Raw genomic sequence first — 24838 nt, 5'->3', positions numbered from 1 at the left:
TGACTCTCTCCAAAGAATGGAGATTCCCCTTCTCTCTAAGCAGCCTCCCACTGCACTTGACTCTTCTCAATTTTTCCTTCTATTTCAAATTTCCCACACTCAAACTTGTCTTCCTGGCCTCTGACTCTTCTACTGTGTCACCAGGTCACCCAGGTCTCTTCCAACAGGCCTTCTTTCCACCCCACTGTTTCCCAGCCCGTTCTCTTGCACAGAGTTATTCCATCCTAATTGCTGAGCTGCTCATCTGCCTTTATCTAAACTCATGACATTGCTGTCAGCCCATTTTTCCATCATTTCTAGGTCACTCCAAAAAGCACCCTGCCTTATAACATGTGCAGTCCTCAGGCTTGCAGATAGTGCAGTCTCTCCCATTACACAGCTCATTCATACAGATGCTAAATTGTTCAGCCCATTATGCTTTAACCACAGTATTTCATTATCTGAAATAACAACTTTGTTCTACTTCCCAGTGGAACAGAAATCATAAGCAGAGCATAAACGCAGTGGTCTGAACTGAGCAGCTCTCAACATTGATCCCAAGTTTCCTCTCATACAAGTAAAATTTAGAACAAACCATGTGTAATTTCTGTGATACCCCTGTGAATTTTAACTTTCTCTTTGAAGGCTTTTCTCATATCATTGAGATATGTGTTCTATCCTTATCTTCCCTAGGCGAGGTTGGCCTTCCTTCAGCCTCCGTTCCCCTGTGGTCTTTGACAGGATTTTCTGGATTGTGGGGTTGGTTTGGGCTTGGATTTGTATTTTGTTTCTAAATTCAGGTTTTCAGAAATTGAAAGGATAAGCTTTCAATAATTCTTGAAAAATGAAAAATAAAAGTTGCAGAAATATATTTTTAAAGACGATTTTAAGTATTTATTTTCACAATCTTATTTTAGAAAATGAGTAAGAGGTTCTAAGACACCTCTTCTAACTTCATATTTTTCTGGGCAGAATATAGCAGTGAATTTGTTTCTCTGTTCAATGGGTGAATACTCTGCAACAAAAGAAGGCATAATAAATATTTGATAATTACTGGCAGCTTTACTGTGTTTATTTGAATCAAACTTTTCAATTTTGAGAAAAATTTTGTAGCATCATCTACTGGTGTTCCATGAGAAACTTCTATTTAGGGTTATGAAAAGTGGGAAAATTAATCTAACCTCATTTCCACCAATTAACAATATCATGTTATCCATAGTTTAATGTAAATTAATGTGAATTACAAATGGCTGAAAGATACACATATCATGTTCTTTGTATTGTCCTAATTATAATTAGCTAACTTCTAAGTTAGATCATAGAAATGTTTATAGCCTCAACACAATTTTTTGTTTCAGCATTGTTCTTAGACAATTAGAGACAATTTTTTTCCTCAGTATTTACATTGTGTTTACTCACATTATTTGAAAAAGTAGAAAAAAAAAATCTGTAGTCTGATTTTGTAAAAAAATGACCTAGCTGGAGGGATTTTTTTTATGTCAATTCTGAGTCTTGAAGAGTTGTAAGTAAAAAAAGAAACAAACAAACAAGCCAGTGGACACTGCAGAAACAATAAAGTACACTGATTCTGAGAGGATTATCAAACCTACCAATATTGTATTGTTAAGCAGCTCCAATTATCACAGTTCAACAATAATTCCCTACAGTATCAGTTAGTGGATTAATATATTTTAAGGTAAAATTCCAGAGTAGATAATTTTCATCTGCATACAGAAAAGTAATTCAGAATACTATTTTTTTAAACACTTCAGATGGTAAGACATATCAGCAAAGGAGGAGGGAGAGGGAGAGAGAGATGCCTCTCTCAGGGATGTTGCTTCAGCTCAGATACCAAGACCCAGCAGAGCTCTTGTCTGCTCTTGTCCAGCCCAGGCCCAGCCCACATAAGCCAGCACAGACGGCTGTGCCAGGCTGGATCGCATGGAGGGAATCTCAAACTCCAGCCAAGCAGTTACATGAGCAAGAGCCCCGCTGCATGTGCCAGCAGAAGAATGCTTTTGGAAGATCAGTTCCTGTTGTCTAAGAGAGCAGCAAAGCTGTGCTGACAAAACACTTCCTCCTGCTAGGCACACACCCCATCTCCATGAGAGGGCTCTACTGACAAAGCTGCTTCAGCAGAGCCTCTGCTCAGCCCTCCACAAAATCACTGTCCATCCCTCCCCAAGAGAACCTTTGAGAGCTCTTCACATCATTGCTATAAAAAACAAAGCAAGCCTGGTTAAATAATTTTTGGTCTGTATCTTGTTTCTGGTCAACAGCCCGTGTGAAACACCCTTTAAACACATACACTCACAAAAAAACTGCTTCAATCTGGTCACACATTTGCAACCAAATGAAATGAAAACTAATATATAACTCTAGTTAATGCAGTACCATGTCTGAAATTAAGAGTGCTGTTACTCTCTTTGCTTAAGGGAGAGCTGATAGCAATGTCACATGTCATTTTTTGAAGCAGAGAAGGGGAAATGGAACACCAGTCAGGACACTTTCCCAGTAGAACACACTTACACAACCTGAAGTGTTCCAGCCCCTTGAATGAGGTGATTCTTGCATGCACTTCACCAGCTTTCTCTTCTATAAATACAAGAAAACACCTAACTACTCTGAAAATAAAAAAAAACTTCTGGAAACCTTTCAGGCTGGGACACTTAAAAATGCTGAAGTACACAATTTGTATTCTGCCTTGGTTTTCAAAACCCCTATCCAGACCTGCTCTATATCACATAAATTAATGTTTTACATTTTGTCAGGGATTAGTGTCAGAAAGATTTACAGAACCATATAAGAACAATTTTCCAGGTGCTCATTCTATTATAGGACTTTTTAACTCTAGGAAGTTTTTTCCTGGGTATACACACAGCAGTGAACCAAAATAAAAATCAGAGGATACATCACCAATACTAATGAATATAAACACTGTTATATGCTCTTTCCCACACTTCCCATACTATGAGAATTCATGGGAAAGCTGGCCTGCAGATGGTCTTACAAGCTATCAGAACATTTTACCTAAAAAGCTGGTTCTTTATTCTGTTCTTCAATTCCACGTTTTGGTAAAACAAGCTCTAAGATCCCTATATTAATGTGTTTTATGGGGTTTGTGTCTGAATGAATATGCAGAAAAATGTATTAATGGAGGGCCTACACATTTTTTCAAAAACATCAGAGTTTGGTAATTTAAATGCTGTATGTTCCTGCCAGCATGAGGAGCTGCAGATGGATTAGGATCCTGGTTGCAGGTCAGCAATGGGTGAGTAGACCAGCCTTTCTCACCCATTGAAACCCAGATCAGATGCTTCATAACATTACTCTATCAGCTTAACAGTTAGCTACTTCATTCTTTTTAATGGCTCCTATGAAATAGTACTTTATCAAGACATTAGACAGGAAGATAGCCATAGCCATCCAACAGTGGTAAGAGATGCAGGAATTTGAGCACTTGGTTTGATCACTGTATGTCACCACATGCATATGTTACTAGTAGCTGTGGACATTGGACCCCACCTAATTTTTAGAACACCAGTTAAAGTAAGCACAGCATAAATACTGTCATCACTCTAACTCAGAGACCCTATATTATATTAACACAGACCAAGCACTGCTCCTAAGTGAGAAGGTTTTTACTATGTATAAGTGGAAAAAAGCAAAAGCATGTTGTACATAGGCAGGTCTACATGTCAATTTTTTCCACTATTTCATCACTACATTCTAGTAAATTAGTAAATCTACATACTTCTCTCAACTACAGCAGATTATCTGTAGGTAGCAAGCCAGCAGTATTTTAAGTTGCCTTTGCTAGTTTTAACAACTCACTCAGCTGGGGCAAATGACAGCTTGGAAGAGAAATGACAGGACACTCCCAGGAAAGTGCTGCCTGCATTTTGGTGCAGGTCAAATCTCACTGATCTTATTACAGGTGAAATTCTCCCACTTAATTGTTACGAGAAGGATGGTTGCTCAAGCAGAAACAAACCACACTATATCAGCACTAACTTTAAGCCCCAGCAAAACCATAAATTGTATCTGATCAAAGTGAAATTTGTATAAAGGTTATTGTTTTCTCTTGCATGGATTTAAACCACAGCATACATCTGTGTACATTTAAAACATATAATGAAATATTTTTACTGCACTAAAACATGTTGGGGCCTACAGGATTGCCTAAACCCTGACAATTAAAGGCTTTGAATCCCTTGTTTCTTAATGATACATAGGTACATGCACATTAGGTATTTTGCTTGAACTGGAGGCAGTCTTTTGAATCAAATTTCCTGGCTGTCACCACTCACTGTATTTCACTCATGTTGTGGAACAGTCTTGTAGCACTTGAAGTGAATTCTTTTTGGACAAAAAGCAGTTAGAAATAGCTTCCAGGAGTTCATCTAATATGCCTGAACTGTAAGTAGACGTTCAGTTCATGGGATCAGACTACAGTTAGCTCAAAAGTACAAAAAAAGTCAAACCAACCAAACACAAAACCACCACAAATATTCTGCTCACTACCAAAGGAAACAAAACAAACAAAAAAGAAATTAAACCATTTTTAATAGCTCCAAGCCTCAAAATCTCATTAAAAATCCTTAACATTATATATTGTGGGTGTCTGATCTACAGATCTATGCCATTTGCTATTGAAAATACAGGCCATCAACCAGAGCATTTACTACTTGCATACTGGTTGCAAATCTATACATGTGAGCACATAACTTTATTTAAGACGTAAGAGACTGGTATGGAAACTATTCTAATATGACCACAGGCTACAGCAAGTGTTATGTTTTTCTCTACAACAGAAAAAAGAAAAATGTCACATTCTTTTTTATTACATACTTGTTAGATTTCCACTGACATGTTAACATAAGCAAGAATAATATGATTAAATTATTCTGAGTTGTGCAGTCATAAGAATTGCACATGACTCAGAACCACTGCAAATTGAAAAAAACAGCTGTACCTCCAAGAGGAACTACAGCAACAGATTTTGGCTTTCTCTCTGAAGAGGTTCCTGATCAGTGGTGATTCTGACTCATGAAGCCTTTCTTCGTGCTACTTCTATTCTATTATCGTTGATTAAGTCAAGTGCAGCCCCAATATGTCTTCTTTATTGCCAGCCAAGCTTTACTGTTTAGTCCTATCTCTTGTAACTCCATACTCAGCAAACCTCTAGCAGACAAGTGTCTTCTCTAGTCACCAAGATTGCTGAGCCTGTAGAGCTCCAGCCTGTTTGAAGGTCTAGACCACAACAAGGAAGGTGGTCAGTTGGCCAGCAAATGCCATGGGGGCTGCTTTACACCTTTGAAGCAACATTTCAATGCAGTGGGACAAGCTTTTTACGGAACTCAAAGGTTAAAGTATACAGATATTCCTCTTTCCTCTAGGCTATAGGTCGACCAGGCTCCTTTTGATCTGGTTTGATTACATTCATACATGTTGCAGTATTCTGAAGCTGTCCCTGCTTTGAGAAAAAAGCTGGACTAGATAATCTCCAGGGATCCCTTTCAACCCAAATTATTCTGTGACTCTGAGACTCAGTTTCTAAGCTACTCTTAGGGCATCCAGAAAACACTGAGAATCCAAGCAAAACCTAAAGCTGTAAAACAGCTTTAAGAAAGGTACTTGGCATGGAAACAGCTGTGAGCTGAAAATACACAGGAAAAACAGAGAACGAAAGGTTCCAAATATCAGAGGCAGAAATCTAGTAAAACAGATTATCCCCTTTTCCAAGTGAGTGAAATCAGGTATGACAGCAAGAGAGACCACGCTTTCAACTCTTAACTACAGCAACCTATCTGTAGGTTGCTAGCCATGAGAGTTTCAAGTTGCCACTGCTAGCTTTTGTATTACTTTATTTAGTAACAGAGGTAGTAGTTACTTTAATAATTCATTCAACTGGAGCAGAAGACAGCTTGACACAGTTTCTGTGGAGGCTTTTAAAACCTTCCCTTTATGTCTCCTCTGCAGCACACTTGGACTGTGGCTTGAAGTTTAATTTACAAGCACCAAAACCTAAATGAGCTGAGGAGAGTAAAAACAACTAGGGTATAGAAAATAAAAGAAATAAAATCATCACAGCTTAGTTGCTCGGTAGACCCAGCCAGAAGGTTCTCAATCTGTGAAATTAAGTTCCTTAGTGATGATGGGATTGTTCACATAGTAGTTAGTAGAATTCCTTTAAATTACTGTGAACAATTTTGCTTCAGAAACAGCCCCAGATGGCCTCCTCTCAGGCCAAAAAGAGCAGGACTGGATGAGAACTCGAGGGTTCTGATAGACTTTTTCCTCACAACAGCTACTTACACAAACAGAATGAACTTCTACCGGAGTAAGTATTTCCCCAGCTTCTAGAGGAGCTGCCCTAATTACTCTGTGTTTCCTTTACAGAAGTGCTGATTTCAAAATCACGCACACACAAAAAAAAAAAAAAAAAAAAAAAAAAAAAAAAAAAAAAAAAAAATCACACTTTTAAAACTCCACAAATAGCAGCAGGGGAACCAGAAAGACAGTAACTTCTCTTTTCTTAAAGTATTCCAAAACTTGCACAATATTGCTAAGAGACACCTATTCAACAAAATGTACAAGTTTGACATATAGGCCATGCACATAGGCAATGTGTATACAAACACTTCTTCCTCTTGCTGCTGTTTTTACAAGAAGAATATAAATGGTTAGCCAAGTAACTAAAATATCTGACTGCAGCAGGTAGCAATAATACCTGGTAGCAGTAATCCCATATCAGGCTGACAAACTGTTCTTGTTCCTTGAGTACATACAAGGTAAGTCTCTAGATCACAGTTCCCTGTTCTTATGATAGTCTTTAATCTCCTTCATTTCTGCAAGAAGAAGAACGGGACAAGACACAAATGATCCAGGAGGTTACAGGAAAGCATCAGAGATGATATAGGAGATTCTGGGTGAACTAGTCAGGGGTGATGCAAAACTGGGTTGGCTTTTCACAAATTAGGAAGATCTGACTGGGGATACAACAATCAATGCCAGCCTTAGGTGTAATGACCATGGACTAGTACAGCTCAAGATCCTAAGTGAACAGAAAAAGGCAAGCAGGAAATCACAGACTGGACTTAAGCCAAGGGTAAATCATCCCTGATCAACCTGATTGCCTTCTATGGTAAAATGACTGCACTTACAGACAAGTGAAGAGAGATTATGTCATTTATGTCACTTAAAGCAAGGCTTTGACAACTGGATCCAAAAAAAATCCAGGCACCCAAGTTGGGATATTACAGTGTAGATGGGTGGACAACCAGATGGGTAAAAGGCTGCTGTTGGATGATGGGGCTAAGAAGGAACCAGTTAATGGGTTCCACTGCACCTCCCAGTAAGAGTGCCTCAGAAGTCTATAATGGGACCTGTCCTGTTTAACATCTTTATCAACTGGAGAGGGCAGTGGAGCACAAAATCACCAGGCGTGCAGGTGGCACCTGTGGATATACACACCCAAGAGCAGGGCTGGCATCCAAAGGGACTTAGCCTGGAGAAATGAGCTGACAGGAATATTACGAAATTCAACAAAGCCAAATGCAAAATGCTGCAATCCAGAAAGTAAATACAGGCTGCAATCTTTCAGGCTGGCGACAGACTGACTGGCTGGGAAGAAGCGGGTCTGTCAAAAAGGACATGGTGGACAGCAAACTGAGCAGGAGCCACTGTTGTGCATAGGCAAAGGCAGCCAATAGTATCCTGGGCTGTATCAGCAGCAGTATGGTGTGACATGGGCTGAGGGAAATTATCATCCTGCTTACTTGGCACTCAGACTGCAGAGTCCAACTCTGACTCCCTAATATTGGAAAGACATCGATAGACTTCAGCAAGTTCAGTAAAGGGCCACCAAGATGATTTGGGCTGAAACATGTCCCCAGTTATGGAACTAAGCTTTTTTAGCCTGGAAAAGACTGTTTTGGGAGGAACCTAAGAGCAGCCTTCCAGCACCTAGGCTATCTAGAAGACAGATCCAGGCTCCCTACAGCAGTACACAGCAGAAGGACAAGAGACAACAAGCATAAGTAAAAGAGAGGCTCAGAGTAAAAATAATGAAAAAAGAAATTCCTCTTGAGTACAAACACATACATAGGTTGCCCAGAGAAGCTGTACAGTTTCTATCTTAAGAGATTTTCCTGACCTGATAGGGTACAGCCGTGAGCAACCTGTCCTGTCTCCATACCTGACCCTGCCTTGAGTAGGAGAGGTTGGACTTCTGAGAGCCCTTTGGACAGGAATTACACTATCACATTCCCTGTAATATTACAATCTTCTTTCACTAAGCAGCATTCAGACAACAATCTTCACAGAAAAAAGGATCATTTCAAGAAGCAACACAGTTTTTAGCAACAGAAAATAACTAGTTCATTAATCTGGGACAAAGTATTGCAAAGCCTCATTGAGATAGGCCAACTGCAGTGCAATACACAATAAAATTCACCCCAAAAAAATTTCCCCAAAATTAAACTAACATGCTTTTACAAAACTTACTAAACAGATAAAATGTCAGAGCACTGACTAAATTGGGTAAGTTAAATAATGGAAAACATTCATAAAAATACTCTCTTTGCAAGGTCCTTAGCATGGAAAACTCTAAGAGAGGGAGTACTTTTGTTTAGAAGGTATTATTTTAAAACCAAGACATGCTGTTGAGATTATTTCAAATACTGCAGTCCCATATGCCACATCTAACAAAACCACTCAATGTTTAACATGCATTCTCCTTTAACTACTCATTTCAAGGCAGAGTCAAACAGCAACAAACACAATCTAGAGAGGCTGAGGCTCTCTTCAAGCTATGACTCAAAAGAAGTTTCCAGCCAAAACAGGTTTTGCTCTTGCAGACATATATTTTGTGTTGGAAACAGAAATCCATTTGCCTATAACAACATATAATGCGAAGTGAAGAAAGGATAGGACAGGTAGGAAAAATTCCTGTTCGTACCATCTTTAACCCAAGCTGCATTTTTCACAGTGCTAGCACAACACCCACAGCACCAAAATGAGATTTATGAGGATTTTACTATTATTATTATTATTATTATTATTATTATTATTATTATTATTATTATTATTATTATTATTATTAATTAGATTTGCTGAGGATAACAGGTTCAGGGAATGCAGAGCAGACTCACCAAAAGAGATCCAGCTTTGGATCCCTACAGCTGTATGTCTATTACTGCCCTATTGCTCTGTTCTCCACATGGCAGCTTCGCCTATGTAAAGTATTGAAGAGTAAGTAACAAGATAAATGGGGCTTTTATGCATGTGCCACATTTCCTCATGGTAGCTGAAACATTATTTCCTTGTATTTAAGTAAATAAATGCATCTAAGTATTTTCAGGGACAAAAAAAATGCTTACCATGTATACTTTGAGACTTGCACTGCTAGCAAGTTGGAGCACGGCCAGACAAGCATTACTTTTCTGTAGCTACTTAAATAATTATTTTCAGGATTAGATTCACAGATATTAATTTCTCATGTAGGCTTTCATGTCACCGCTGAAACCCGTAAGAGAAACAAGGAATCCACTTTGAATTAAGAAATTATTACAAAATAGGAGAGCATTAGGATATCATTCTATATTTTTGTGTGCAAATAGATTCATTTTGCTAACTGTTAAACCTACATTGAGTTATGTATCAAAGAAAATCTTATTTTCCTGGGTATTTACACTACAGAAGTGTGATTTCCAATAATATCATAAGAATTCATACCTAAAGAAAATGTATGCAGCTCCTTCTGTTTAAAAGACATATACATGTATTTGTTTTAGCACATTTTAGGAAAGAACCCAAACATTTTTAAAAGTTATATTTGACAGTAATAGCTCCAGCATAGAAGGTGGTTTTATTCATCCTTATACACATTTTCTGTGCAGGACAATTTCTCTAGGGAATAAACATCAAAATTCTTAAGTTTGGGAAAACAGTGGGTGTCAAATTTGTATCACCTCCATCTATTCAGCTAGCAAAATCATCAGACAGTTAAATATACCCTAAGAAAGTCAGCCTTCATTCACATCATGACATGCATTTAAGTCCTGGAGACATGAATTCTAGCTTCTTAAAGTGAAGATTCGCTAAGTTAAAAACTACTGAGCAGTGCCTAGCTGGAGGTTAAAATACCTTTTCTTGCAGGAAGCATTGACCTGAGTTTCCCCCGGCATTTAGGTGATAAATACTGAACACTTTCTCACTTCCCCCCATTCAGCTGGAAAGGAGGCAACCCTCTGAATGCTGCCCAGGACCGGGAGGCTTAGAGGAGGCAGCCAAGGGTCAGCTACCACTTCAACTAATTGGAATTAATCTGCATGTGGCACAGCATGGCCTAAGGCCAGGCACAGGTTTAGCTACACAGATGGACGAGTTCTTCCTGCCTATTTAGATCTTTATTTTCTCCCCACAGCATTCAGTATGCGCCATGATTTGCAGTCCTGTCTAATGGATTTTCATGGATCTAGGAAACTGTATGTTCAGAAGACTGCATATTCATTAATACCCCCTCTACCTTTAATTGCAGCACAGCAGAAAGTAAAAGGACATGGATAAAATATGTCAGGACTATAAAGATTCAACATGGGTCTGCTTAGATATGACTTTTAAAGAACCATCAGCTTGCTGACTGATTACTAGAAGATGATTTCCCCCACCCCCCCAGGAAAGAAACTGTACATAGAAACTGTATTATAGCAGTATAAAGACAAAGATATAAACACTATCTAAAATGACTAATTATTCAAGACCAAGTACTTCATCCTGAACACCTCTCAAATGCTGTTTCCCTATTCAAATGAGAAAATTAAATGACTAACATTTAATATTCTTAGTGCATGACCTAGTTTCCAGTCCAGTGCCCAATCTACTACAATATTTTGTCCCTCTTGATTAAGCAGAGCTCAGTAATTAAGGGGGGGGGGGGGGGGGGAAATGTGTGTACTCATATGCATTACATAGTTCTGAAGTAAGACAAAGAAAGCTTTCAAAGATTTGTCAAGTGTACCTACAAGCAACCCAGAAAGGGTGTGTGTCAGCCACACCCCCTGTTTAAATTGCTGTTGGTACACTATAACAACTATATGATGCTTTCCTATTTTAATTCATTCTTCTTACCTGTGTTTTAACCATTACTCCTTACTGTAGAATAGTTAAAGGACTTGACCAAAAGAAAGTTACTTCTTGCCATAAACGACACAAAGTCCAGGAAGTTTAGGAAATAATGTTAGTTTGAAGGATGAGGGCCTTTATTCTACAGAAATATTTCTTTTCCCAAGAATTACAACTCAAAAGAAAGCTCTCACTTTTTACTTCCTATTTGATGTTTATCCCTGTACTCCAAGAAGCACAAGAGCTCAGTATCACAAACACCCTGGCAGGAGCTCGGAGGCTCCAGTTTCACACAGACTCCTAACCTGGAACAGCTTTGCTCTTACTGCAAAAACAACATGAGTGGCTATGAGACAGAGCCACACTGGTTATGTTTCCCCAGGTAAGATGCAAAGTGAGATGCTCTACTTTTTCTGAGCTTAGATAAAGTGTTCCTTTCAAGCAGCTGCTGAGGATGAGTGCTGCAAGCCCTCTTTGTACTGCAGTAAGACATCTTTTCTGATACCTCTTTATTCACCCAGATTTATTTATTTATTTATCCCCACCTACTGTAGATGCATTTAGTTCAACCACTGCATTGTGATAAATGTAAGAATTTGCATGCTCTATTGGAATTAAAAAACATAACTCAGAATTAGCAAGCTGGTTTTTTACCTGACCCTTGACTGACCTAAAAACCCAGGCAGATGCCAAATCCTCTATTACATGAACAAGAGTAATGCTGTATCCAGACTTCATTTACAGAAAACTATGCAATTGGTAAGCCTCAACCTCAGGGAATCTGTCATGGACACTTGTCTTAACAAAAAGCAACAACACAAAAACAGATAAACCACACAGATTTTATGCTCTCCCAAGACTACAGTAAGTCATAAATTTGCATCACTGAATTTCAAAACACTCCTGGGATACAGGCAACTTGAAACATACTGAGATGACGTCTCAGAATTGAACTGACAACTGTCCCCCAGAGCTCCAGCCAAAAGCAAGGAAAGAATTTCAGGGAAACCTTTGGAATTAACATGTCAACCAATCACCTAAAACATATGATCTGAGGAAGACTTAAAAGACTGGACAGAGATAAGAAAAAACTGCTGAAAGATCTTACTCCTGCAGAAGGTCCAAGAGACTGAATCCAAATCCCCAGAAAGAAGGCTCTCAATTTTTCCCCAGCCCTTCTTCCTAGGACATAACTTACTCCAATAACTGCAACAGCAAAACAAAATCAAAACTTTGAAAATAATTTTCCCAATTTTTTCCATTTTTCTGTAAATAGCAGCAGATAAATTTACCTTTCAATAGTAAAAATTCAAGTCAAATCAAACTAATGCTAAGTGCTTTGGCAAACTCAGTTATTCATTTTACTTGGACAATACTATCTTCTTCTAGTCTCACTTATCTGTAACTATTGAACTTTTTTTTACTATTTGGGTAAAGAGGCTTTACTGCCTCTTTCGTACATACATCCCACGCACATAAATCTGCTTTGTAAAGTCAGGTATCTGGAGGAAGAAATCCAATAAGTCAGCTAGACAACAGTACCATAAATGTTACAGCATGCTTCATAATCACCTCTATGCCCTCCTTTCCAGGACCGATTTAAGGCAAAGATTTATTTTTTCTTGGTCATTAAAAAGCCAGAATTATTTTTGCCTTTGTGGAAAAAGGAATTACGTATGTCAAAATAATTCTTGTTCTTCTCATGCAGAGCAGTACTATCTAAACTCCACGCCAAAAGAAAACTTAAAAGGGTATCACTTACAAAGGACAAGAGGAAGAAAACTAAACTGTGATATCCAATCTGAAATGGATACCAAGATAGCACCTACTCTGTTCCAAAGATAAACACAATTCATTAATAAGACAGATGAATCTGAAATACTAACAGACTGCATAAATAAACTGCATCTATTTAAGCCAAGTTACATTGAACCAAAGGTGTTTTCAATTTTTCAAATTATTCTAATGATAAAAGAGATAAGAAGTAGCAGAACAGTGATTTCATTTTAATATTAGACTTTGTTTTTTGAGGGGAAAAAAATATTTCTAAGCCTGAAATGGGCAACAGCTGCTACTCAAACAAAGTAAGTAAAACCTAAGCATAAACAAGCAATGATAAAATTCATGGTTGCTCTATGCCTCACTTATATCTTAGGACTGAGGAATGTACTTTCTGAGCTCCCACACCAGACAACTACATCTTGACATATTTCCACATCTTTGGCTGAAAGTCAGAAGTAATCAGATCATAGGAGCTTTTTTCCCTTCACTTCTACGTTATGTGTTCTTTATGTATATAAAAAGCGCTTCCTCTGCTTCCTCTATATTGTAAACAAATTCAGGTCCTGCTCAGAGTATTATGTTTCACACAGGAATAGCCACTAACAGTGTTCAAGTAAATTACAAACATTGATTTGAACAGAAAGTACACAGTGGCCTGCAAGGAGTGCCTCCAGGGTGCCCCGTGACCTCCTTCTTCTAAGGCAGGATTTTTGCTTCCGGAATTATGCAACAAATGACATTAGCAAAGCTTAAGACCAAAACATGCTTCCTTATGCATGCAATGCAGGGGTAATTTTTCATTAACTCCTAAAATAAGATATACACCAACGAATATGCATAAGTAATTCTCAGACAAAATTAGAGATCTGTTTTAAAGAGAAACAAATTTAGCTTTCTCCACAGTATTTTTAATCACCGAAATTACCCAAAGATTTGGATTGTTAAAGTCATCTTAATTAAACATAAAATGAGATACTGCAACATTCATCACTTTAAACAAATTAGTCAGACTAGCCAAAACCACTTACCTTGCAAACCATGAATATTTCAACATTTCTTTCTACACTGGCTGCTAGGAAACAAGCAATCTGTGAAGGTTAAAGGAGCTCAAAGTTTCCAGATGACAATGCGTTGGGGTTTTTTTTGTATTTTTAAGGATTAATGCACCAGGATTAATGCATTATTAATTTCATGGCAATTTTGCAGCAGCTTCCTCTCTTGAATCCTTCTATCATTCATTTGCTCTCAGCTTACACTACACTAAAACCGGTATTAGGATCAGGTTCTTAGGTCTTTCCCTAACACCTCCTACACAAATTTATCATCCTCATAAATGCCATGAAAATGGTCCAATCCTTAGCTTTTCTATGGCTGGGAGATCCTGTCAGCTGCAGCTCCTGGAACTATCTGTAATGTGTGTCACACTGGCAGTCCTCTGAGGCAACCTTAAAATTCCACCTATCGTGGGGCATGTCACGAAATCAAGAAAATTAATCATAATGATAACCAAACACATAATTACACAGCAATTTTTTGTATTTCTCAGGAAGCATATAATTTCATTCTAGAAATAGAAAAAAAAGAGAAAAATATTTCTAAAATGTAAATTCATGGACATTCAGTATCAATATGCCTGACAGCAATCATTTACTTCTCAATTAAAGGTATAAATTTGCTGCTGAGGGGAGAAAGGTTAAGGTAAAGAAAAGAGTGACTGTAGCAGCTCAATCTATGAAGGCTGCATAGGGTGAATAGTAATTAAAATTATTCAATTTATTTTGACAATTTCTTAAAGCACCTATTAGATGGCTTCCCCTATCTTCCTTGACTTTCATCCATGACTTTGATTTTTTTTTTAAGCTGAACAGACATACAACCCAATCCACAGAGAGCTTGCACAGTTGCAATTTCAGAACCACAAGTCACTTCATAGGTTTTGAGAATAGGACACCAACAATAAATAACACCTCTTAATATATCAGTTGGGTAAGGTAGATTTGTCATGACTGCAAGCCCTTCCAGAAGGCAGTGCTGGTGACTGTGTATGATACTCTTCTCCCTGAATAGTACAACAGAAGATTCTAGTGTCATGCCAAATTCATCCTCTGTCTCTGAATAGAAACCATCAGCATCTTAATTTAAATATTTGAATTCTTACATCAGGTAAAACACTTGGAAGCACCAAAGCCTCTCCCCAGTCTCCTGCAATTTAATGCATATAGTAGCCTTGCTACTTCTACCTATCCATGGGGAAGTTTGTTCCAAGTTCCACTTTTCCTAGTTTGTAGGTACATGTTTGCTGTGTCATGCTTTCTGCAGTTTCCTCCACAAAATTTTGGCTATCAAATATTACAAACTGGTAATCCTACCCACATTCTATTGCCTGTTTTGTATACTAGATTTAGCTCCTTGGTGTTATGTTAAACCAGACAATAGAGATAATTTCTGTAAAATTATTCCCAGTCACAGGCCAGGCCTGATCTGGGCACAAACTACAGAGAAAGCATCTCCATGAATGACAAGAACATTCAAACAAAGCTTAACTAATGGCCTACTACCACCAAGCTTTATTATTGTACAACCAATCTCATTAGACAGGCACACAAACCAATAGTGCTATTTCTGTTCTTTTCTGCCCTTTCCATGCTAGTCTTCCAGACAGGATGGGCCACAGAGTACACAGGCAACCTCCACACATTTGCTCCCTCCAGGGGAGCAGAAATGACATCTTAGAAGAGCTCTTCAGATTTGCAGGGAGGACAAACCACTTGCTACTGCAGCTGAAATACCAGGATTACACCCTCCACTAAATGAAGCTTTTGAAGTTTCTTCAAAACATCTGTTCCACTAAAAATTCTCAACTATAAACTGGAAAAAACTTAATGAAGGACCTAATCGAAGGGTATTAATACTGCCTTTCAGACCTCCAGAGCCTGGAGCAAGGAGACTTTTGGCATGAAAATCTGCATCAACCCCTGCAGGCATGGGCAACAGCAGCCAGAAGCAAGTAATGAATGAAATACACAGCCCACCTAGCAGGCAAGGAAGGAAAGCATGACAAAGCAAAGATGGTACATTTTAACCTCTGGTCGTTGGTTAATAAGAAACATTCTGTCACACACAGTTCTCTTCCTTCTCCCCCCTACAAGGTAAGCAGGGCTGGAGGAGGGAACCTTGTGCCTATTACGGCCGCAATTTCTGGTTTTTCAGCAACTGCTCGATACAGCAGATTCAGCACAACTGGATATATAAAGTGCAGAATGCAAAAAAGAACCTCTGTACTCCAAGATACTCTCTGCAGTTTATTTTACCTAGACAGAAGTAAAATTCCTCAGTGAACTCTACTCCTATTTATTGTCAGCATCCATAAGCAGGATTAAAAAACAACACTCAAGTACTCTGGCCAGCATCTCTACAAAACCTACTGTCGAAAGGCACATTTAACTCAATTTAAATACAGAAATTCTGCTTACTAGGTGCTCTGTGCCAAGACTAATGTTTCTATTCAAATAGCATTTATAACCAATGGCCATAGGATTTCTCAATCAAAAGTAAAAAGGTCAATTTTGTATTCAACTACTGAAGTTCACAAGAAAATTACACAACTGAAAATAGTTTTTAATGCCTGAAGCAGATTTGCAGGAAAACAGTTCTAGGTTTCAGCTTCCTGTGGCAACTTACACCACTATTCAGTTGCTATTAATGCTTTTTAGCTTACTGCGTAACTTCTTCTACTTCATTTTATTTGCTTTTAATTCAAGTCACAGAACCTTGTTCCCAACTTGCTGTCTCAGCACTCTGTTTCATAACTGCGAGCAAAGAACTGGAGGCCAACAGGAAGAAAAGAACATAACACCAACCACAGCAACTTACCTACTAGGTTAGGAACAAAGTATTGGAGGCAATGAATACTGTGAGCTGTATACATTAAATAGAAGACAGTGATAAAATAATCTGATTTAAACTCTTTGTGCTTTTTCCAAGACTTTCTCCTTATTAACAGTATGCAGGAAAACCTGCACACTAAAAAAAGAAAAGTGGGAAAAAAGCACAGAAATTATTTTTAAAACCTCTCCAGACATACTGAAAATAAAAGCAGTCATACAAAAGACATCCTGCATGACTACTCCTCCCTCACCCCTCAACAAGGTGTTTACAGAAAGGAGGAATACACTGCCAGCGTGACAACCTCCTCACCCAGCCCTGTAGTACCCACCAGTAAGCCACTATCAAGCTCACACCCTTGCACAAACCCAAGCACACAAGGTGGCTGCATTCTGCCAGCCTGCAACTTATGATCCTCATTGCTAAAGAGCAAACAGTTCTTGTATGAGCCACTTGAAGAACCTCCTGATTTAAGATGCCATTCCACAGAACAGCAACTAGTGTCAAAGATCCCAGTAAGAGATAAAAAATGTAATGCTTGTCAAACATATGGGCAAAATTGATAGGAATTCACTTTAAAATGCTTCAAAGATCAGATTTATTCACTTTTTGTCCTAGCACAACCACTATACCGCATATTATTGTCAAAGACCTGAAAAATCCCGTGGTTATCCCTATCAAGATCAGAATTGCTCTGCTATATGATCTGGAAGGGATAAGAACCAAGAACTTCTACTTTTAAAACTTCGAAGTTTTAAAGGGCAAAAAGTCAAAAGAAGTAGAAGACAATAAGAATGATCAACAACTATACTAAAAAGAATTCCTCAAATTATACCTTTAACATGGAACTAACAATCTTCTCATCTAAGAAACACTTTCATTTCTACTACCACTTAAAATTAAATAATCCCTTGCAATATGAAGTAGCTTCCAGAAAATCTATATTACAAATTAATTATGAATTGTAGATAATTCATAATTAATTTGTAGATAATCCAATTTAAAGAAGTGTTTTCCTCCTCCATCCCCAACATCATCAGCTTTCTTCCAGACTAGCTATCTACAGGTAAGGCCACAGTAACGTTCATTGGGCATTGGCCACTCCAGAAGACCCACCCAAAGCACACACAAGTTTAAGATGTGAAAATACAAACACTATCTATGGAAGGAAAAATAGTCTTCTATTGCTCGGTATTTGATAAAGGAACAGATTTATTTATTTAAAGGAAGTTCTTAAATGCTTCTTCTATTTTACCCATCAGACAGAGAAAATCTCCCTGGAATACTTCTGATTTTTTACTGAGGTTTGGGTTTTCTGAGACCTGTTGCAGGGTTGCCCACTAATGTCAAAGTCATAAAACCTTTTTTGTATGTTACCCAATCAAAATCAAATCTGCTTTTAGAGAGGCAACTAGTTGTGTACAGAACAAAATCTGTCTGTATTTCACAAGCATTCTCATCCCACTATCTGAAATGCAGAGCAAAATGGGAAGTCCATGAGTATCTCTAAGATACTCAAGATACTCTAAGATACTGCAATTGATTTTTAGTAAATTAGTACACCTAGCATATGTAAACTGACAGGAGAGACATATGTTCATATCTTAATGACCCTCTAATCACCTGCTCATTCCCTCAGCCTGGAATTGATTACTCACCAGAGGCACCTTTACTCTTCTGCCTTTCCTGAGAGTTCCAGTTGAGCCACTGTTAGAAATAACACACTAGGATGAATGGACCTTTGGTCTGTTCCAGTATGGTCCTTCTATAGTAAATCCTATAGTAAGCCAATGTACTGACAATCAACTCCAGCCAACAGCTAATGTCACTTAGTGAGAACCTGCTAAGGTTCAGGGGCATCATATCTGGGAGACATAAGGGTAAAACACCAATGCAATTGCACATGAGATGGACACTGAGTGCTCTCAGATATTCAGCAGATATCAGACAGTCTGTTCTGAAATTCTACAGTGCTTTAGTGCAACTTGAATAAAGAGAAAGGAAAAAAGAGAAAGGAAACAGTTTACAAGCACATTATATTCAGCAATGACAACAGCAGGCACTCAGTAGAGGAGTTAAAATTAGATATCTGGGGAGGAGAAAGAGCCCTCCAGCACTTAGATTTAATAGAGTCACTTATTTACTGCTCACTGAATTGCTCTGCAAGAATACAAAAGCAGTCTGGAAACAAAGCATTTCTCCCATGGCAAAGTTTCTCAGTCAGGGAAGAGTTTACACTTGGCAACTAATACAGGCTGTTGGGAAAGTTTTGTATCAAAATGCGTGTTTGTCTATCTTCACACCAAGATTCCGAAAACAACCAGCTTAAAGGAAAATATGATTTGCTTAAATATTAAAAGGTAAAAAATTAAAGATGAAACTGTAGTGTTAAACTGCATGCCTTAAAACTGTAAACTTGTCCACTGAACAAAGCATAAATGAGATTTACAGTAGGGAAAGAGCAAATTACTTCCACACTTCTGTAGCTCATCAGCTTAAAGAGCATACAACTCCCAGCCAAATCTATTTCAGTGAAAAGGAGTGAAACTGTGTTTGTTTTCCTTGTAATTGCTATTTACAATGTGTCTGGTTGCCTAAGGGAAAAAGACAATTACCAGAAACGTTCTAAATACACTTTTAAACACTAACAGCCTAAAAATTTCAGACAATTAACTGAATTACAATTATTGTCCATAGACTTGGACACACATCCTCAAGTAACTAAATTCAGTCTGTTGCAATCCACTGTTTGTCATGATTTTTGATGTATCACTGCTGCTGAGATGGCACAAACCAGTCAGGGACCCAAAATGCTTTACAGGAGGTGGGGAGGGAAAGGAGGGGAAGCAAATCACAAAACCACCAAACATTTTTTATTGAATTTTTTCCCGCTGAAGGTTGGATATGTTTGTGAATTACTAACATAGTCAAACAGAAAGAATTTAAGAATGACATTGCCTAGGTAGTCAATTTTGCCATCCAAGCAGAAGTAGAAGCCAAGCAGAAAAGAAGAATATTGGGTGTTTACCCTGGCATTCACACAACCTTTTCTCTCAAAAGCCAGGAAGGTTAAGTATAAAAAGAGATGGACAAGCATGCAGAAATCAAGTTTTATTGTTGAATGAGGGGGGCAATTAAATGGAGCACCTAAATGAAGACGGGGTTTTGGGACCAGGTTTTCTGTTTTGATTGGGTTTTTTTCTTTTTAAATCTAGCACTTATTTCTTCTTACATCTGTTTTTAAAGATGTTCAAGTATGAATGGTTCCATGTAAAATTTTCAATTTGTCTGAGAAAAGGAATGTGTTATTTGAGGACATAAGGCCCCAAGCTCCCACATACTGAAGCTTGCAAGCTGAAGCTGGCGAGCAGGTAAAATAATTCAGTTTTACCTGCTTGCCAGGATATCTGTCTTAAGAGACCGTGAAAACATCATTTGCCTTTCTTTTCTACAAGTCACTGCTAGATACCACTATTTGGTACTTATAGTCTACTTCTGTCACATAAATGCAAACAGGCCTCTTAAAACTGGCACCATATCCAAAAGAAAGTGCTGATCCTAAGAAATTGCAACTCCTTGACAGGGCCAAGATAGCAGAAAGTTCTGACACCTTGCAGAACTGCAAGAAATCCCTGTAATTCAGAATCATTAAAGGAGATATTTTATCAACCTTAAACTGAATTCTCAGCAACCTGATGCTTGTTTAATGGCCTTCACAATTGAAAGTGAACTGGGAGTAGCAGCTTCCATGTGTGCAGGCAGGCCACAAGCTATCAAACTGGAAACCATGTGGGCAGACCTCAATGTATCTGAATTTAGTGCACCTACACAGAATCAAATATACACACATTATACATATATTAGGGTGCAGTACATCTACACCCACAAAAACATCACCTGTCTCAGTCAGAAAATGGGATTACCTATCCTTTACCAGACCTTTCTCACAGGCACAAAGACCAGATTTTTCAGCTGAGCATTTCCAACATCAAATTTTGTTCACTGGGTGGATGTGACTGGTAATGAACAACTATTCTCTGCTTTACAGTACACATGTGCTATACCACAGCTGAGGAAGTACAAAAGAATAAAGCCTAACCCAGGAAGAGCAAAGTGCCAACCCACTGAGGTTGGCAGTCTGATCTTCACTAAGGCCATTCACTTAAGAGCTGGACTTGATAATCCTTGTGGGTCTCTTCCAACTCAGAATATTCTGGAACTCTTCTCTGCTGTATATTAAAACCAAGCAACGCCCTTCCTCTTTAGCACCCCATCTGTGACAACCCATCCTTACTGTACTTGTTCACAGGCAAGATGTAAGGTGTGTGAGCATCGCGATGAGCCTGCCTCTGACTGCCCTTCAGTCAATGCATTTTAGAACAGGCCCCTTTTTATTTTTTTAAACAAGGTGAGTTTTCTGTTGGGTTGGCCTTCCTGGTTAGGCTGAATCAGAATTTTTCCATTAATATAACAGCTGCTTAAACGCAAACCCGAGCAAAACAGCCTCTCCTTGGTTTCTTCTTGGGAGTTTTATATTTTGGTAAATTTTCCTTTAACCTGACCTCAGGGGACCTTCTCAGGCCTACACAGACTTAAGACAGTCTCTAAGGAAACTTTGTAGTCAAGCACCAAGACTAATAAAAGCACTATTCATCTAACTTACACATAGAGCTTTTAGTGATGAGTCAACCTGTGCAGTAAAACTAGAGACACAGTTTTTGTCAATTTATCCAACTCGGCAATAAGAAACGTGACTGTATATACATTCTAATGTGAATGTACAAGTCAGAGCACCATTCCAGTCAATGTGCAAGGTGAAATTTGGAGGTAAGGGTCTGACCAAGGCTTCATGTGCTAGGTGTGGTTTATTATCTACCTTTAACCAATTTTCATTTTGGCAGTAAATTCAGGGCTTGTCATGCTAATTTAATTATTCTATTATTTGAACTTTGCAATTTTATCAAGGCAGTTGTGCAAACACTTCTCTACTCAGCTTTATGTTTCCCAGATTAGTTTTACAGATTTAGAAAGTCTGATGAAGCTGAATTACCATTCTTAAGCAAGCTGGAAACACGTCAAAAAGGTTGTGCTGTGCTATGGCATCTCTCAGCAAAGCTGACTGCATTAGCTGATGCAGAGCGGGGAGGAAACTGCAGTTGCATTTTAGAGCTCCAAGAAGAATAGTTGTGATAAACACATTTTCCACTCTGCCAGGGGAGAAAACGCAGGACAGCAACAACGGCCACTTCTACCCGCAGGAAACGAGGTGGGGCATCCGTGGACAAGAGGATTGGAAAAGAAGGAGGGTACCAGGAAAACAGAAGCACGGCAGCAGGAACTCCCATCAGAGCGGCGTAACTTTCAGCAGCATCCTTCCCCTTTTGCTGCTGCTGCTGCAGCTCCTCTCCCCTGGGAGCTGCCGAGGGACGGCTCCTCGGCCCGGGCCCGCTGGGGCGGCGGCGGGCAGGGCACCGGCCGCCTCCCGCCGCCCGGAGGAAGAGGAAGCGGCGCCGGGCCCGCAGGAAGTGCGGCTGCCCCGCGCCCGCCGCCCCCGGCCCCGGCCCGGCGGCCGCTGCGCCGTGACAGGTGGCGGCAGCCAGAGGCGGCCCCCGGGCCCGGCTCCGCGGGCAGCGCCCGGCAGGACCGTTCGTCACCCGCGGGGGCCGCGGTGAGGGCGAGGGCAGCCGCCCTCCTCGCCCAACGGAGCACCTGCCCTGCCCGCCCCTACCTTGTTGAGGTGGGGGTCGCGGAGCACCTCGTAGCCCCTCTTCATGGTGAGCTGCAGGGGCCGGGCGGCGTCCCGCCTCCTCTCGTCTCCCTTCCCTGCTTGCATGGTGCGGCGCGGCGGGTCTGACTGCCGTCAGGTCGCTGCGGGAGCGGAGGCAAAGTAGCCGCGGCTCCTCCTGCTGAGGTGACCGCCCGGCGGGGTGGGATGATCCTACCGGAGGGCGGGAGGGAGAGAGGGAGGGGGCAGAGCCGTGGCGGAGCGCCGCCGCCGCGGGAGGGGGTCACCGGCGAGCCGCTGAGTCACCGGCTGCTCCGCGCGCAGCCGGGCGGCCGCCCAGGTGCGAAGGGCAGCGCGGGTGCGGAGCCACTGCACTGCCCTGCCCGGGGATGCAGGCTGCGCTGCCTTCTAGCGCAGCGGAGGGACCGCCCGAAGAAGGAGGCCGGTCTGGGATCACCTGCTGCGGGGGGCTCGCAGGCGCGGCTCTGCCTCGTCACGCCGGGTTTGGCACAGGGGCTGCCGAGCACCGCGCCCGGACCCCATCGGCCCGGACCCCGCTGACCCCCCTGGCGCGGCCTCACGCAGGAGCCGGGCCTCTGCGCTTGAGTCACGTTCAAGTTTCACTTTCCTTCTGCTATTTAAATGGCCATGAAATCCAATCTTTCCCGAAGGGGACGGACTGCATAGCTTCGTACAGTCCGGAGCACATGTTTGATGTAATTAGCTATGGGTTGGCTTCAGCTGTGGTGGCTGAGGTTATGCCTTGTCAGGATGGAGAGCACCGGGGCAGAGCAGGTGCTTAGCTGGTTTGTACCGCTAGCCCTGATGTTTGTTTTCGGTATGTTCTGAAATTCTTTGCATACAGCCCATTGTGTGCTGTATCACTGTGGCTTTATTCCTCTATATTCATGTATGTAAGCAAAAATAATTTCCATATGGATGCTGTAGTCCTGCTGGAGAATTTACACAGCTTTAAATGTGTGACTAGAGGATTAATTTAGAAGGGTTTTGTTTCTGTTGTCAAGCAGCAATGAACAGATAGAGATTTTGCAGCTCTTTCAAACTTACCTCTTCACATTTAATCGGTAGGCCTTGTATCCATACTACTCCCTAATCTTTTATTAAAAAAAAAAACCAAAACTTCCACTGAATCTGGCTTTTGCCTAATTTCCTATTAAGTAGCTCTGAGAAGTTTATTTGCAGATAACTAACAAAGGAAAGTTGGAAGCATTCCAAGTCTCTGTTTCTGGAAACTTGACTTGCAAGTCAGCAGAAAATTCAGTAAATAGATTTGTCCCTTGTTCCACCATGTCAGTATTATATAAAGCAGTAAACTAAAATTAAAATTTTCTTCAAAACTTTAAACCTGAAGTCTTTCTGATCAATTATCCAGCTTTCCTTGGATTTCTCTGACTAGCTAAATACCTTCCTCCTCACCCAAGTCCTGAATATTACTTTTAGTAAGGATAAGGGGTATGTGGTTTCATTTCAGCTCTTTTTTACTTATAAAATTGAAAAACAACATAGAAACATCCTTTCTCCATTCTTTGTGAGTACACTGAAACCATTCTGATAGAATGCTTACCAAGTGCAATATTTAGTCTGAGAGTAATGTGTACTGATGTAATTTTTATCTTCACGTTGCAACACGGTTTATAAAATCACCCTCTTTGATTTATGTGAAAAGTCACTGCAATCATTGTGAGTACCTGCTCAGAGGTCTGACCCCAGCTAAGTACTTGTCCTGACTCACTTTGCCCAAGTTATAAAAGGTAGGTAATGAAGCAGCTAATTAAAGTCAAACTCATTGGGATCTATAATTTTTTTAATGTAATCAGAATTCAGAAACCATTTACTACTGTGTTTTTAGTATTAATTTACTCCTCCCTATCTTCCTAAAAATACAATTTATTTCCATTTGTTATGTTCAAACACTAATAAAAACTAAATCGTAACTATCTTTTGAGATAAATGAGTTGTAAGAATGGCAACAAGTCTTTTCAGCTCAAAAGGAAGACCAAAGAAACAAGAAAAAATTGTGTCATTTGTCACCTGTCACCTGTAAAAATCTTCCTCTTGAGACCTGGAACATTTTACCATTTAATGAGATTTGTAAGGATTTATTTGTCCAAGTTGTTAGTGATTACTTTTCTTCTAGACATTATACCTTCCTTCAAATTCAGTTGTGCATTTGTATTGCCTTTACAGAGTATCTTTGATCAAGAGAAATTTTAGAGTGGCTTTTCTAGAACCTCAAAATATTCAAACTGTAAAAATAATTCAGGGGTCCAAAGGAGTAATGCTCAGCAGTTATATCTGCAGTCAAAGGTCATTATTCCA

General features: G+C 39.8%; 1 protein-coding gene across 1 annotated transcript in view; it reads right to left on the bottom strand.

Annotated features, from left to right (window-relative positions):
* The window catches only part of ME1 (malic enzyme 1), a 154238-nt gene extending 131516 nt beyond the window's left edge, over positions 1 to 22722 (bottom strand). Inside the window, exon 1 of the mRNA XM_059842545.1 lies at positions 22502 to 22722. Within this exon, the coding sequence (XP_059698528.1) occupies positions 22502 to 22606 (105 nt within the window). The 5' untranslated portion in view covers positions 22607 to 22722. The remainder of the gene's footprint in view (positions 1 to 22501) is intronic.
* Positions 22723 to 24838: the final 2116 nt, after the last annotated feature.

This window comes from Haemorhous mexicanus, chromosome 3 (assembly GCF_027477595.1).
Source record: "Haemorhous mexicanus isolate bHaeMex1 chromosome 3, bHaeMex1.pri, whole genome shotgun sequence".
Classification (NCBI taxonomy): Eukaryota; Metazoa; Chordata; class Aves; order Passeriformes; family Fringillidae; genus Haemorhous; species Haemorhous mexicanus.
This window is presented reverse-complemented; position numbering and strand designations above follow the sequence as displayed.